The sequence below is a fragment of the Oncorhynchus gorbuscha genome, linkage group LG06, assembly GCF_021184085.1.
Source record: "Oncorhynchus gorbuscha isolate QuinsamMale2020 ecotype Even-year linkage group LG06, OgorEven_v1.0, whole genome shotgun sequence".
NCBI lineage: Eukaryota > Metazoa > Chordata > Actinopteri > Salmoniformes > Salmonidae > Oncorhynchus > Oncorhynchus gorbuscha.
Genome location: NC_060178.1, coordinates 1,325,349 through 1,341,833, shown reverse-complemented (window position 1 = coordinate 1,341,833; position 16,485 = coordinate 1,325,349). Strand labels below are relative to the sequence as shown.

General features: G+C 50.7%; 2 protein-coding genes across 4 annotated transcripts in view; one reads left to right on the top strand and one right to left on the bottom strand.

The window, feature by feature from the left end:
- The window catches only part of usp3 (ubiquitin specific peptidase 3), a 34,595-nt gene extending 33,252 nt beyond the window's left edge, over positions 1–1,343 (top strand). For all 3 annotated transcript variants that reach the window (XM_046352119.1, XM_046352118.1, XM_046352120.1), the window contains one exon: positions 1,097–1,343. In XM_046352119.1, coding sequence (XP_046208075.1) covers positions 1,097–1,271 — 175 coding nt within the window. In that variant the 3' untranslated portion in view covers positions 1,272–1,343. The remainder of the gene's footprint in view (positions 1–1,096) is intronic.
- On the bottom strand, positions 1,284–16,149 carry LOC124037358 (basic salivary proline-rich protein 2-like). Its single transcript, XM_046352062.1, has 4 exons — positions 16,023–16,149; positions 3,630–3,632; positions 2,130–3,256; positions 1,284–1,985 (listed from the first exon to the last, which is right to left on the bottom strand). Exons 1-4 carry the CDS (start codon positions 16,147–16,149, stop codon positions 1,284–1,286), a joined length of 1,959 nt encoding a protein of 652 aa, XP_046208018.1.
- Between the last annotated feature and the right edge of the window lie 336 nt (positions 16,150–16,485).

The following is a 16,485-nucleotide window of genomic DNA, read 5'->3' as shown; positions in this document are numbered from 1 at the left end:
GTACAGCCAACTAGCGGAAAAATAATATTGCAATATTGTCGATACTATATACACTGCTCAAAAAAAATAAAGGAACACTTCAACTCAAAGTCCATCACACTTCTGTGAAAACAAACTGTCCACTTAGGAAGCAACACTGATTGACAATACATTTCACATGCTGTTGTGCAAATGGAATAGACAACAGGTGGAAATTATAGGCAATTAGCAAGACCACAGACCACTTCTCAGTTCCTATGCTTCCTGGCTGATGTTTTGGTCACTTTTGAATGCTGGCGGTGCTTTCACTCTAGTGGTAGCATGAGACAGTCTACAACCCACACAAGTGGCTCAGGTAGTGCAGCTCATTCAGGATGGAACGTCAATGCGAGCTGTGGGGGGGCCGCACAGCCCTCCATGTGCTAGCCAGAGGTAGCCTGACTGCCATTAGGTACTGAGATCCTCATTTATGCTATGGACTGGCCTGCCCGTTCCCCAGACCTGAATCCAATTGAGCACATCTGGGACATCATGTCTCGCTCCATCCACCAACGCCACGTTGCACCACAGACTGTCCTAGAGTTGGCGGATGCTTTAGTCCAGGTCTGGGAGGAGATCCCTCAGGATACCATCCGCCACCTCATCAGGAGCATGCCCAGGCGTTGTAGGGAGGTCATACAGGCACGTGGAGGCCACAGACACTACTGAGCCTCATTTTGACTTGTTTTAAGGACATTACATCAAAGTTGGATCAGCCTGTAATGTGGTTTTCCACTTTAATTTTGAGTGTGACTCCAAATCCAGACCTCCATGGGTTGATACATTTGATTTCCATTGATCATTTGTGTGATTTTGTTGTCAACACATTCAACTATGTAAAGAAAAAAGTATTTAACAAGAATATTTCATTCATTCAGATCTTGGATGTGATATTTTAGTGTTCCCTTTATTTTTTTGAGCAGTGTATATACACATTACATAGCCTGCAGAAAAGATGTATATCCTGATATGTAACTTCAGCAAACCCCCCCCTCCTCCATTACTAGTTGGTCTGACCCTGTTTCACTCTGTTTTCTTCCATTCAGTATCTTTTAATCTGTTTTAATTGTGTTGGCAGGGTTGGATCGGGCCATTACACAGCGTACGGAAAACGGGAGGGTCGCTGGTACCACTTCAACGACAGCACAGTGACTCTGACTGAGGAGGAGACGGTGGTTAAAGCCAAGGCTTACATTCTTTTCTACACAGAGAGATCTGACAAAACTACATCTGAGACTGACACCAGGCGTTAACAGCGTCTGACTTCAGACTGTTCCTGAGAGCAGACCGCTCCCGACCCCGGACTGACGGCGGACCGACCCCGGACCGACCCCGGACTGACGGCGGACCGACCCCGCGACTGACGGCGGACCGACCCCGGACTGACGGCGGACCGACCCGACTGACGGCGACCGGACCGACCCCGGACCGACCCCGGACCCGGACCGACCCGGACCCCGGACCGACCCGGACTGACGGCGGACCGACCCCGCTCCCGACCCTGACGGACGGACCCCGCTCCGACCCCGCTGACCCCGACCCGACCCGGCGGACCGACCCCGACTGACGGGCGGACCGACCCGGACTGACGGCGGACCGGGGGACCGACCGACCCGGACCGACCCGGACCGACCCCGGACCGACGGCGGACCGACCGACCGACGGCGGACCGACCCGACCGACGGCGGACCGACCCCGACCGACGGCGGACCGACGGACCGACGGCGGACCGACCCGACCCGGCGGACCGACCCCGGCCGACGGCGACCGACCCGACCGACGGCGGACCGACCGACCGACGGCGGACCCGGACCCCGACCCCGGCGGACCGACCCCGGACCGACGGCGGACCGACCCCGGACCGACGGCGGACCGACCCCGGACCGACGGCGGACCGACCCCGGACCGACGGCGGACCGACCCCGGACCGACGGCGGACCGACCCCGGACCGCTCCCCACCCCTGACCTACCTCATCACCAGGACAAGACCTTTTCCTCTCAGCCTGAATCACGTCCTTAAAGCACACAACCAAATTGCTGCTTGATATTTGAGTTGTGAATGAAAGAGGAAAAAATGGGTCTCAAAATGGCAACCTATTCTCTATGTAGCGCCCCGGTCGGTCTGGGGGTAGCGCCCCGGTCGGTCTGGGGGTAGCGCCCCGGTCGGTCTGGGGGTAGCGCCCCGGTCGGTCTGGGGGTAGCGCCCGGTCGGTCTGGGGGTCGGTCTGGGGGTAGCGCCCCGGTCGGTCTGGGGGTAGCGCCCGGTCGGTCTGGGGGTAGCGCCCGGTCGGTCTGGGGGTAGCGCCCGGTCGGTCTGGGGGTAGCGCCCCGGTCGGTCTGGGGGTAGCGCCCGGTCGGTCTGGGGGTAGCGCCCGGTCGGTCTGGGGTAGCGCCCGGTCGGTCTGGGGGTAGCGCCCGGTCGGTCTGGGGGTAGCGCCCCGGTCGGTCTGGGGGTAGCGCCCCGGTCGGTCTGGGGGTAGCGCCCCGGTCGGTCTGGGGGTAGCGCCCCGGTCGGTCTGGGGGTAGCGCCCCGGTCGGTCTGGGGGTAGCGCCCCGGTCGGTCTGGGGGTAGCGCCCGGTCGGTCTGGGGTAGCGCCCGGTCGGTCTGGGGGTAGCGCCCCGGTCGGTCTGGGGGGTAGCGCCCCGGTCGGTCTGGGGGGTAGCGCCCCGGTCGGTCTGGGGGGTAGCGCCCCGGTCGGTCTGGGGGTAGCGCCCCGGTCGGTCTGGGGGTAGCGCCCGGTCGGTCTGGGGGTAGCGCCCGGTCTGGTCGGTCTGGGGGTAGCGCCCCGGTCGGTCTGGGGGTAGCGCCCCGGTCGGTCTGGGGGTAGCGCCCCGGTCGGTCTGGGGGTAGCGCCCCGGTCGGTCTGGGGGTAGCGCCCCGGTCGGTCTGGGGGTAGCGCCCCGGTCGGTCTGGGGGTAGCGCCCGGGGGTAGCGCCCGGTCGGTCTGGGGGTAGCGCCCGGTCGGTCTGGGGGTAGCGCCCGGTCGGTCTGGGGGTAGCGCCCGGTCGGTCTGGGGGTAGCGCCCCGGTCGGTCTGGGGGTAGCGCCCGGTCGGTCTGGGGGTAGCGCCCCGGTCGGTCTGGGGGTAGCGCCCCGGTCGGTCTGGGGGTAGCGCCCCGGTCGGTCTGGGGGTAGCGCCCCGGTCGGTCTGGGGGTAGCACCCCGTGTAGAGAATATGGCTGTGTCCTGGCGGGGGAGACCATGACCCTGTCCTGGCGGGGGAGACATGACCCTGTCCTGGCGGGGGAGACCAAGGTTCAGAAAATGTGTATATTTCTTGAGTCTATTGGTCTTCTCTGTCTAAGCCAGTTGGTAGTTTTCTATTTTCAACTAAATGTGATTTTAGGCATTAGAACTTGACTGATGTCTTGATTTTTAAATGATATATATATAGTGACTGAGTGTACCCTCTTGATCAGAAGCAATGTGGACATGTATCAACGTTATGTAATATGTTCTCTTGATTTTCCTTTTCCTCTCTCTGTCTGTCTGCCACTTCAGACTAAATGTTTTATAAAATAGGATGAAGAGATTATAGAAATGGTGTCACATCTGTATGAGAAAAAAAATGCAGATCAATGGAATAAGTTTTGTAAAAAACAGATCGTACCTCCTTGAAGAGCATAGAACAACACATGTTTAGATTATTCCATATAAACCTATTAAACCACTATCCTTCCTCATATTAAATACGATGGAGCTCAATGGAATCGGTGTGTTTGTTTTACTGAAGTTCTATCAACACAATGTAAACTCAGCAACAAAAAAGAAACGTCCTCTCACTGTCAACTGTTTATTTGTCAGAAAACTTAACGTGTAAATATGTGTATGAACAACAAGATTCAACAACTCAGACATGAACTGAACAAGTTCCACAGACATGTGACTAACAGAAATGGAATAATGTGTCCCTGAACAAAGGGGGAGGGGTGGGGGTCAAAATCAAAAGTAACAGTATCTGGTGTGGCCACCAGCTGCATTAAGTACTGCAGTGCATCTCCTCATGGACTGCACTAGATTTGCCAGTTCTTGCTGTGAGATGTTACCCCACTCTTCCACCAAGGCACCTGAAAGTTCCAGACATTTCTGGCGGAAATGGCCCTCGCCCTCACCCTCCAATCCAACAGGTCCCAGGCGTGCTCAATGGGATTGAGATCCGTGCTCTTCGCTGGCCATGCCAGAAGACTGACATTCCCACCTTGCAGGAAATCACGCACAGAACAAGCAGTATGGCTGGTGGCATTGTCAGGATGAGCCTGCAGGAAGGGTACCACATTAGGGAGGAGGATGTCTTCCCTGTAACGCACAGAGTTGAGATTGCCTGCAATGACAACAAGCTGAGTACGATGATGCTGTGACACACCGCTCCAGACCATGACGGACCCTCCACCTCCAAATCAATCCTGCTCCAGGATACAGGCCTCGGTGTAACGCTCATTCCTTCAACGATAAACGTAAATCCGACCATCGCCCCTGGTGAGACAACCTCGACTTGTCAGTGAAGAGCACTTTTTGCCAGTCCTGTCTGGTCCAGCGACGGTGGGATTGTGCCCATAGGCGACGTTGTTGCCGGTGATGTCTGGTGAGGACCTGCCTTACAACAGGCCTACAAGTCCTCAGTCCAGCCTATTGCGGACAGTCGGAGCACTGATGGAGGGATTGTGCGTTCCTGGTGTAACTCGGGCAGTTGTTGCCATCCTGTACCTGTCCCGAAGGTGACATGGCGTCTCACAGTACGGACATTGCAATTTATTGCCCTGGCCACATCTGCAGTCCTCATGCCTCCTTGCAGCATGCCTAAGGCACGTTCACCCAGATGAGCAGGGATCCTGGGGATCTTTCTTTTGGTGTTTTTCAGAGTCAGTAGAAAGGCCTCTTTAGTGTCCTAAGTTGTCATAACTGGGACCTTAATTGCCTACCATCTGTAAGCTGTTAGTGTCTTAACGACCGTTCCACAGGTGCATGTTCATTAATTGTTTATGGTACATTGAACCAGCATGGGGAACAGTGTTTAAACCCTTTACAATGAAGATCTGAAGTTAGTTGGATTTTTATGAATTCTTTGAAAGATAAGGTCCTTTTTTTTGCTGCTTTGTTTGGTATTCGTGCTGGAAAAACACTCGACCACTGACCACTGCTATTCTCTCTTCCAGGATGCTTACAAGGCCCTCACCCGCCCTCCCTTCGAGAAATCAGATCATTTTGCTCTTCCCTTCCTATAGGCAGAAACTCACAGGAAGTACCCGTGCTAAGTTCTATTCAATGCTTGTCTGACCAATCAGAAGGGTGGTGAGGTCTGCACAACGCATCACCGGGGGCAAACTAAATCAAATCAAATCAAATTTATTTATATAGCCCTTCGTACATCAGCTGATATCTCAAAGTGCTGTACAGAAACCCAGCCTAAAACCCCAAACAGCAAACAATGCAGGTGTAAAAGCACGGTGGCTAGGAAAAACTCCCTAGAAAGGCCAAAACCTAGGAAGAAACCTAGAGAGGAACCGGGCTATGTGGGGTGGCCAGTCCTCTTCTGGCTGTGCCGGGTAGAGATTATAACAGAACATGACCAAGATGTTCAAATGTTCATAAATGACCAGCATGGTTAAATAATAATAAGGCAGAACAGTTGAAACTGGAGCAGCAGCACAGTCAGGTGGACTGGGGACAGCAAGGAGCCATCATGTCAGGTAGTCCTGGGGCATGGTCCTAGGGCTCAGGTCCTCCGAGAGAGAGAAAGAAAGAGAGAAGGAGAGAATTAGAGAACGCACACTTAGATTCACACAGGAGACCTGAATAGGACAGTAGAAGTACTCCAGATAAACAAACTGACCCTAGCCCCCCGACACATAAACTACTGCAGCATAAATACTGGAGGCTGAGACAGGAGGGGTCAGGAGACACTGTGGCCCCATCCGAGGACACCCCCCGGACAGGGCCAAACAGGAAGGATATAACCCCACCCACTTTGCCAAAGCACAGCCCCCACACCACTAGAGGGAAATCTTCAACCACCAACTTACCATCCTGAGACAAGGCCGAGTATAGCCCACAAAGATCTCCGACACGGTACAACCCAAGGGGGGGGGGGGACCCAGACAGGCCGACCACAACAGTGAATCAACCCACCCAGGTGACGCACCCCCCCCCCGGTGACGGCACGAGAGAGCCCCAGCAAGCCAGTGACTCAGCCCCCGTAACAGGGTTAGAGGCAGAGAATCCCAGTGGAAAGAGGGGAACCGGCCAGGCAGAGACAGCAAGGGTGGTTCGTTGCTCCAGAGCCTTTCCGTTCACCTTCCCACTCCTGGGCCAGACTACACTCACCTGCCCTCCAGGACACCTACACCACCCGATGTCACAGGAATGACAAAAAGATCAAGGATATCAACCACCCGAGCCACAGCCTGTTCACCCCACAGAAGAGTATGGCAAGATAATGGCGGACCGAAGACAGGGTGGTGCGGCAGGTGCCGCTTCTCATTCAAATGCTGTTATTTTATATAAAACATCAGGGGTACGCCGACCCTAAGTAACTCATGCAAAGAGTTAACTTCTTGATGCACCCATCTGTTAGCAGCATCATTTTCGTCAACATCCGCTGAATTGCAGAGCGCCAATTTCAAATTAAATATTTACTAAAAATTAAATATTTACTAAAAATTTAATATTTACTAAAAATTAATGAAATCACAAGTGCAATATAGCAAAACAAAGCTTAGCTTGTTGTTAATCCACCTGGCGTGCCAGATTTCAAAAACTTTTCGGAAAGCAGACCAAGCGATTATGTAAGGACATCTCTCTCAGCAGACAAAACATTACAAACAGCTTGCAGCAAAGTAGATTGATCACAAAGCAATAAAATGAATCACTTACCTTAAATGATTTCGTAAAGTTCGTAGAAACATGTCAAAATTATTATTTTTTTATAATCAATCCTCAGGTTGTTTTTACAAAATATAATCGATAATATTTAAACCGGACTGTAGCTTCTTCAATAGGAGAGAGAGAGAAAATGTCTGCTCCACTCTGTTGGCACCCAACCATCCAATGACGCGATGTGACCTTTCTCAGCTCATTTTTCAAAATTAAAATCCTGGAACTATGTCTAGACTGTTCACACCATGTGGAAGCCATAGGAAAAGGAATCTGGTTGATATCACTTTAAATGGAGGAAAGTCATGCAGAGAGCTTTCAGGAAAAACAGCACTTCCGGGTTTGATTTTCCTCAGGTTTTTGCCTGCAATATCAGTTCTGTTATACTCAGACAATATTTTGACAGTTTTGGACATTTTAGAGTTTTCTATCCTAATCTGACAATTATATGCATATTCTAGATTCTGGGCCTGAGAAATAGGCAGTTTCATTTGGCTACGTTTTTCATCCAAACATTAAAATACTGCCCCCTACACTCTAGAGCACAATTATGTTTTATCTCCAGTACTTTGCCATGATTGTCAGTTATGTAGCTGCTCTACTGATAATCTCAGTGCGTCCTTGCTGGGATGACACAAATCTACTGCCGGAGAATACCAACACCAAAGACATTGTTTCTCCGTTCCACGGGAGCGGACAGTACACAGCATACCATAATGTTCTGAATAATGGCCAAGTCTACCTCGCTCCCTATTCCACTGAACCGCTTAGGCGTAACAAACAAGTCCAACATGTATCGGAAACTATTAACTACCTGTTCACTACCCTCCTGCTCTCTGGGGATGTGCAACTCAATCCTGGGCCTAACATCACCGAGCCAGCCTCAACCCTGGGCCTAACATCACAAAGCCAGCGATACTCACCGGAGTGGAAAGCAGTGGATGGCCTCGTCCTCTGATCGTCGCCGCTGTGGAAGTGGGTGAGTGCAATGGTCCAATGGTTTCTTTCGACTCACCCGGCTCCAGGATAGATCTTGACTCTTCAAACATACCCAAGTTGCTATATGCGATCCCTGACTCTGCTTCTGGTACGCAAGCTGTTTTAATTAGTTCCCCGCATCCAGTGCAGGCGGGAGGGATTGTTAATTGCGCTACTGAACTGCCCCTAATCAAAACTAAACAAAACGGCCTAAACCCAGCCATCAGAAAACACAAATGGAACTTTTTTCAATGTGTCAATCACTCTGGAGTCATCTGGGACCCAAGAGCTAAGCCCAAGGGACTACTAGGGGGGCACTTCAACATTTCGTAGTGTCATTCCAAAAAGTGATCAAATTCAACATCTACTCAGACTCCAACCTTGACTTCCTCTGCCTCTCAGAGACACGGCTCCATAAAACCTCTCCATATGCTGTGTCATGACGTTGGCCTGGGGGTAGGTTTATGAGTCATAAATACCTCCCCCCCCTTTTTCCTCTCTCTACCCTACTGATGTGACGTTTGAAAACCCCTTGGTTAACATTGAGATTCTGGGAACATCAGAAGGTGGGAGGAAATGAACTATATTCTGGTAATCGGACCAATGGAACATATGCGGTGGTACTTAATGAATATGATGTCAGTTCGGTTGTCATCTGAGACATTCTCATCAATGAAAAGATGACAAACTCTACAGTGGAAAGTCTACACATCAGAGTTATCGGATTCACATGGAATTGTTCAATTTAAATGTTTGAATATGAAATTATTCGTGATGGGATAAAATGTGATTGTAGCTTCTAAAATGTGAAATTTGGGTTTTCATACTGTAGGGCTCTGCTCAATCAGTGGCTGGCCCCTGTGAACACACCCTCCTCTCCCTTCCTATATAAATCCTTGACGACAATATAACCTGATGTGAGGATGACGGTCCGATGTCAGAATGGTTCAGATAATAACTACAGAATGAAGCCAACAACAGCTTGAGCTTTGGTTGCGAATGGTATGAACTTTGAACTCTTATTCACTACAGAAGTGATACCTCCTGGCCGTTGAGTTAGCAACAGCAGCTGCAAACGGAGGTGAGGAAGGAACAGACAGAGTATCCCATCTATCACACAACGACATTACTACAAGGTATCCAATTGACCACCAGAGACATTCTTCAAAGGACTCTGTCTTGCAACACGGCCTTCCATCTACCACCAACCTACTGAAGCGCAGCTCAGAATAAATATTTATTCTGAAGCGCAGTACCAATCCTGTACTGACTCCTCACTGTCACTACCGTGTCATACAGTACCAATCCTGTACTAACTCCTCACTGTCACTACCGTGTACCAATCCTGTACTGACTCCTCACTGTCACTACCGTGTCCGAATCCTGTACTGACTCCTCACTGTCACTACCGTGTACCAATCCTGTACTGACTCCTCACTGTCACTACCGTGTACCAATCCTGTACTGACTCCTCACTGTCACTACTGTGTCATACAGTACCAATCCTGTACTGACTCCTCACTGTCACTACAGTACCAATCCTGTATGATGTCATTTGTAACAAGTACCAATCCTGTACTGACTCCTCACTGTCACTACCGTGTGATTAGTACCAATTTAGTAAATAAACTGTCACTAAACCAATCCTGTACTGACTCCTCAGTCACTACCAGGGTTTGTGCAGTACCAATCCTGTACAACTTTCAGATGAGACTAATTACCAATCCTTAATATTCACTGTAAAATATTGATGTACCAATCCTGTACTGACTCTCACTGTCACTAGTTTATACAGTACCAATCCTGCTCTGACTCCTCATTTTGTAACTGCCCCGTCATACAGTAAAATAATTTACATGACTAGCTCATTCACTAAGTACCAATCCTGTAATGACTTTATCAGTCACTACCATGTCATACAGTACCAATCCTGTACTGACTCCTCAAAGTAACTACAGTACCAATCCTGTGATTGTGCCTCACTGTCACTAGTGTCATTGAAGGAAGAATCCTGTGATGACTCCTCACTGAACATATCCGTGTAATACAGTACCAATCCTGTACTGACTCTCTCACTGTCACTAATGAACCAATCCTGTACTGACTCCTCACTGTCACTACCGTGTCCAAATGTACTGATTCCTCACTGTCACTGGAATGTCATAGGCAGTTCCACCAATCCTGTTTTTTGACTCATTTTAAGAACTTGCTTAGTCCCAATCCTGAGTTTGGGAAAGAGTGTCCCAATCTTAATGACTTTTCACTTCACTACCGAAGTCCCAATCCTGTACTGAAAACCTCACTATCACTAATACCTTTGACCCACAGCCTGTTAAAGGGCCAACCAGGGTGACTTGTTGTCATCTAAAACACAGATTGATTTGTGTTCAGTAATAAACCAGAGACAGTGACTAAATCATTCAATATACACAGTCGTACAGTACCAATCCTGTACTGACTCCTCACTGTAACTACCGTGTCATACAGTACCAATCCTGTACTGACTCCTCACTGTCACTACCGTGTCATACAGTACCAATCCTGTACTGACTCCTCACTGTCACTACAGTACCAATCCTGTACTGACTCCTCACTGTAACTACCGTGTCATACAGTACCAATTCTGTACTGACTCCTCACTGTCACTACCGTGTACGAATCCTGTACTGACTCCTCACTGTCACTACCATGTACCAATCCTGTACTGACTCCTCACTGTCACTACCGTGTCATACAGTACCAATCCTGTACTGACTCCTCACTGTCACTACAGTACCAATCCTGTACTGACTCCTCACTGTTACTAAATCAAATCAAATCAAATTTATTTATATAGCCCTTCGTACATCAGCTGATATCTCAAAGTGCTGTACAGAAACCCAGCCTAAAACCCCAAACAGCAAACAATGCAGGTGTAAAAGCACGGTGGCTAGGAAAAACTCCCTAGAAAGGCCAAAACCTAGGAAGAAACCTAGAGAGGAACCGGGCTATGTGGGGTGGCCAGTCCTCTTCTGGCTGTGCCGGGTAGAGATTATAACAGAACATGACCAAGATGTTCAAATGTTCATAAATGACCAGCATGGTCAAATAATAATAAGGCAGAACAGTTGAAACTGGAGCAGCAGCACAGTCAGATGGACTGGGGACAGCAAGGAGCCATCATGTCAGGTAGTCCTGGGGCACTAGGGCTCAGGTCCTCCGAGAGAGAGAAAGAAAGAGAGAATTAGAGAGAGCATATGTGGGGTGGCCAGTCCTCTTCTGGCTGTGCCAGGTGGAGATTATAACAGAACGTGGCCAAGATGTTCAAATGTTCATAAATGACCAGCATGGTTGAATAATAGTAAGGCAGAACAGTTGAAACTGGAGCAGGAGCATGGCCAGGTGGACTCACCTCATGTCAGGTAGTCCTGGGACATGGTCCTAGGGCCCAGGCCAGTTGAAACCTGAGCAGCAGCATGGCCAGGTGGACTGGGGACAGCAAGGAGTCATCATGTCAGGTAGTCCTGGGGCATGGTTCTGGGCTCAGGTCCTCCGAGAGAGAGAAAGAAAGAGAGAAGGAGAGAATTAGAGAACGCACACTTAGATTTACACAGGACACCGAATAGGACAGGAGAAGTACTCCAGATAAACAAACTGACCCTCCCCCCGACACATAAACTACTGCAGCATAAATACAGGCTGAGACAGGAGGGGTCAGGAGACCATCCGAGGACACCCCGGACAGGGCCAAACAGGAAGGATATAACTTTGCCAAAGCACAGCCCCCACACCACTAGAGGGAAATCTTCAACCACCAACTCACAAGGCCGAGTATAGCCCACAAAGATCTCCGACACGTCAACCCAAGGGGTGGGGGGAACCCAGACAGGCCGACCACAACAGTGAATCAACCCACCCAGGTGACGCATCCCCCCCCCAGGGACGGCACGAGAGAGCCCCAGCAAGCCAGTGACTCAGCCCCACAGGGTTAGAGGCAGAGAATCCCAGTGGAAAAAGGGGAACCGGCCAGGCAGAGACAGCAAGGGCGGTTCGTTGCTCCAGAGCCTTTCCGTTCACCTTCCCACTCCTGGGCCAGACTACACTCAATCATATGACCCACTGAAGAGATGAGTCTTCAGTAAAGACTTAAAGGTTGAGACCGAGTTTGCGTCTCTGACATGGGTAGGCAGACCGTTCCATAAAAATGGAGCTCTATAGGAGAAAGCCCTGCCTCCAGCTGTTTGCTTAGAAATTCTAGGGACAATTAGGAGGCCAACCGTCCTGTATGTACTGCAGGACCAAATCAGAGAGGTAGGTCAAGCCCATGTAATGCTTTGTAGGTTAGCAATAAAACCTTGAAATCAGCCCTTGCTTTGACAGGAAGCCAGTGTAGAGTAGCACTGGAGTAATATGATCAAATTTTTTGGTTCTAGTCAGGATTCTAGAAGCCGTATTTAGCACTAACTGAAGTTTATTTAGTGCTTTATCCGGGTAGCCGGAAAATAGAGCATTGCAGTAGTCTAACCTAGAAGTGACCAATCCTGTACTGACTCCTCACTGTCACTACCGTGTACCAATCCTGTACTGACTCCTCACTGTCACTACCATGTACCAATCCTGTACTGACTCCTCACTGTCACTACCGTGTCCTACAGTACCAATCCTGTACTGACTCCTCACTGTCACTACAGTACCAATCCTGTACTGACTCCTCAGTCACTACCGTGTCATACAGTACCAATCCTGTACTGACTCCTCACTGTTACTACCGTGTACCAATCCTGTACTGACTCCTCACTGTCACTACAGTACCAATCCTGTACTGACTCCTCACTGTCACTACAGTACCAATCCTGTACTGACTCCTCACTGTCACTACCGTGTCCTACAGTACCAATCCTGTACTGACTCCTCACTGTCACTACAGTACCAATCCTGTACTGACTCCTCAGTCACTACCGTGTCATACAGTACCAATCCTGTACTGACTCCTCACTGTCACTACAGTACCAATCCTGTACTGACTCCTCACTGTTACTACCGTGTCCTACAGTACCAATCCTGTACTGACTCCTCACTGTCACTACAGTACCAATCCTGTACTGACTCCTCACCGTCACTACAGTACCAATCCTGTACTGACTCCTCACTGTAACGTACTGAAGTCTGCGCGTTAATGAGAGTCGTAAGGTGCGTAGTTGATATTTATATTAATAAAATGTTAGATATATTTTCCCCGTGCAGGTCGACATTCCTACGTAGCCACGTTGAGCTTTAGTGTAGTCTACAGCTTGTGTATTTCCTGTTATCTCTAAGGACCTAAAAAAAGACTGTCCAATCTGTAGGTATTCTGTCTTTCCCTCAACACCTCATGGTATGTTATCTTAACTCCCCCTACACAGATCTAAATGTTGTTAGCCAATCAGACTGTGTTCCCAGTAAGCGGAAACAGACAGTAAGAGTCCGTGGCTTTCAGTCGGATAGAGGAGTCCCATAGGCTTTCGCAGTGCTATTCGGGATCCTTGGGATGTCCCTACCTCAATCAAAATGGTTAAGGATTACAGTTTAAGGTTTATAATAATAATAATAATTTAATAATTACCATGATGTCCTTGATCCGATTTGAGGAGTAAGTAGGTATATTAAATTGGGAATTTGTTAGGAAATATTTACTGATGAGAAACTTGGTTTATTTAAAAAATAATACATTTCTCTTGATAACGTATTTGTTGAAAGCACGTAGGTAATATTGTGTCGATAGGGGAGTAGGCTATTGTAAAATAACCTAATTAGATGTGTTAGTATTTATTTAATGGATGAATTAAATTGTAAATGTTGCATATATTTTACATGTAGGGCTCCCGAGTGGCGCAGCGGTCTAAGGCATTGCATCTCAGTGCTAGAGGCATCACTACAGACCCTGGTTCGGTTCCGGCTGTATTGCAACCGGCCGTGATTGGGAGTCCCATAGGACGGCGCCCAGCGTTGTTAGGTTTTGGCCCCGGTAGGCCGTCATTGTCAATAAGAATTTGTCCTTAACTGACTTGCCTACTACACCCCTACATGCCGTTGTGTGCTGGAGCTGTGGGTGTGTTTCTCCACTGTCACTAGGTCTACACATTAACACTGGAGCTGTGGGGTTATTTCTCCACTGTCACTAGGTCTACACATTAACACTGGAGCTGTGGGGTTATTTCTCCACTGTCACTAGGTCTACACATTAACACTGGAGCTGTGGGGTTATTTCTCCACTGTCACTAGGTCTACACATTAACACTGGAGCTGTGGGTGTATTTCTCCACTGTCACTAGGTCTACACATTAACCCTGGATCTGATTTGAATAAGGGATGCGTACTACTTCCCTGAAGGAGGGGAAAGAGAACTTTGATTGAAGACCTAAAATCATGCCTGACAAGACCAAAGAAATCATAACGCAATCCTTATATAGTGTGGATACAGGAGTGGCCTGTTCTTCTATAATGTTACTATGTGCTAGTATTATCTAATTGATCAATAAAAGTGGAAATGTGGATGGTTTCTCTACTTATTTCAATGATTACGGTGTTGGACAAGGTAGCTACATGAGTAGCCTATAGTCTACTTTCATGTCAGGGAATGTGCGATAGTATATTTTATTTCATTGATGAATGGAATTTTGGATGGCTAGGTTTATTCAGTGAATACTGAATGTCTTGCTGTCTGTGGGAGAATGTTAATGAAGGCTTTTCAGCTGTTGAACTATGGCAATGTCAAACTCATTAATCCATATTTCTTTTAGTCAAGAAATGATGAGCCAGAGCAACCAATCAGCATCACTGTAGCTGTTCCCCCCCCCCCTGATCTCCCTCCTCAACCAACCACATCCTGTTCAACCCCCCCCCCCCTGCTCTCCCTCCCCTGTTCCCCCTGCTCTCCCTCCTCAACCCACCCCCCCTGCTCTCCCTCCTCAACCAACCACATCCTGTTCAACCCACCACCCCCCTGCTCTCCCTCCTCAACCCACCACCACCCCCTGCTCTCCCTCCTCAACCAACCACATCCTGTTCAACCCCCCTGCTCTCCCTCCCCTCAACCCACCACCCCCCTCTGCTCTCCCTCCTCAACCCACCACCCCCCCCCTGCTCTCCCTCCTCAACCCACCACCCCCCCTGCTCTCCCTCCTCAACCCACCACCCCCCTGCTCTCCCTCCTCAACCAACCACATCCTGTTCAACCCCCCCTGCTCTCCCTCCCTGTTCCCCCCCCTGCTCTCCCTCCTCAACCCACCACCCCCCTGCTCTCCCTCCTCAACCCACCACCCCCTGCTCTCCCTCCTCAACCCCACACCACCCCCCTGCTCTCCCTCCTCAACCAACCACATCCTGTTCAACCCACCCCCCCCTGCTCTCCCTCCTCAACCCACCACCACCCCCTGCTCTCCCTCCTCAACCCACCACCCCCTGCTCTCCCTCCTCAACCCACCACCCCCCCTGCTCTCCCTCCTCAACCCACCACCCCCTGCTCTCCCTCCTCAACCCACCACCCCCCTGCTCTCCCTCCTCAACCCACCACCCCCCTGCTCTCCCTCCTCAACCCACCACATCCTGTTCAACCCCCCTGCTCTCCCTCCCTCAACCCACCACTGCTCTCCCTCCTCAACCCACCCCCCCCCCTGCTCTCCCTCCTCAACCAACACCCTGTTCCCCACCCCCCTGCTCTCCCTCCTCAACCCCCCCCCCTCTCCTCCTCAACCCACCACATCCTGTTCAACCCACCACCCCCCCTGCTCTCCCTCCTCAACCCACCCCCCCTGCTCTCCCTCCTCAACCCACCACCCCCCTGCTCTCCCTCCTCAACCCACCACATCCTGTCTCAACCCACAACCCCCCCCCCCCCTGCTCTCCCTCCTCAACCCACCACCCCCCCCCCCCCGCTCTCCCTCCTCAACCCACCCCCCTGCTCAACCCCCCCCCCTGTTCAACCCACCACCTCTCCCTCCTCAACCCACCCCCCTCCTGCTCTCCCTCCTCAACCCACCACCCCCTCCTCAACCCACCACCCCCTGCTCTCCCTCCTCAACCCACCACCCCCTGCTCTCCTCCTCAACCCACCACCCCCCTGCTCTCCCTCCTCAACCCACCACCCCCCTGCTCTCCCTCCTCAACCAACCACCCCCTGTTCTCCTCCTCAACCCACCACCCCCTCCGCCCTCCTGAAAAGGACCATACATCCTCTGTGCCCATCTCAGTGCAGCATGGTCCAAGGCCTCCTCAACCAAGACCTCATCCTGGTCCAGGGCCTCATGGTCGGTCCAGGGCCTCATGGTCGGTCCCCCTCATTGTCCTCAGGGCCTCACCCCCCTGGTCTCCCTCCTCAACCAACCACATCCTTCCAACAGGGTTCTTCGGCTGTCAACCAACCCCCCCTTTTTCCCTCCAGGTACCAATCCTTTTCAATCCCACCAACCCTCTGTGGAATGGAGCCCAACCCACCCCCCCTGGGGTCTCTACCTAGAAACAGAAGGGATTTTACCTGGAGCCAAAACGGGTTCTAACTGGAGCCAAAAAGGGTTACCCTACGGTGACAGTGGAATAATCCTGTTTGTAGATGGATGAAAAGGCGTGTAGGCCTGTATTGCAGTGGTGGTTCTGTGGTTTTC

What these genes read in the sequence shown, in the direction of transcription:
- LOC124037358 (XM_046352062.1), bottom strand. Translation starts at nt 16,149, where the DNA reads ATGAGGCCCTGGACCGACCATGAGGCCCTGGACCAGGATGAGGTCTTG. An exon ending in ACCCCCAGACCGACCGGGGC is followed by an intron (nt 1,986 to 2,129) that starts GCTACATAGAGA and finishes GTGATGAGGTAG; the next exon opens with GTCAGGGGTGGGGAGCGGTC.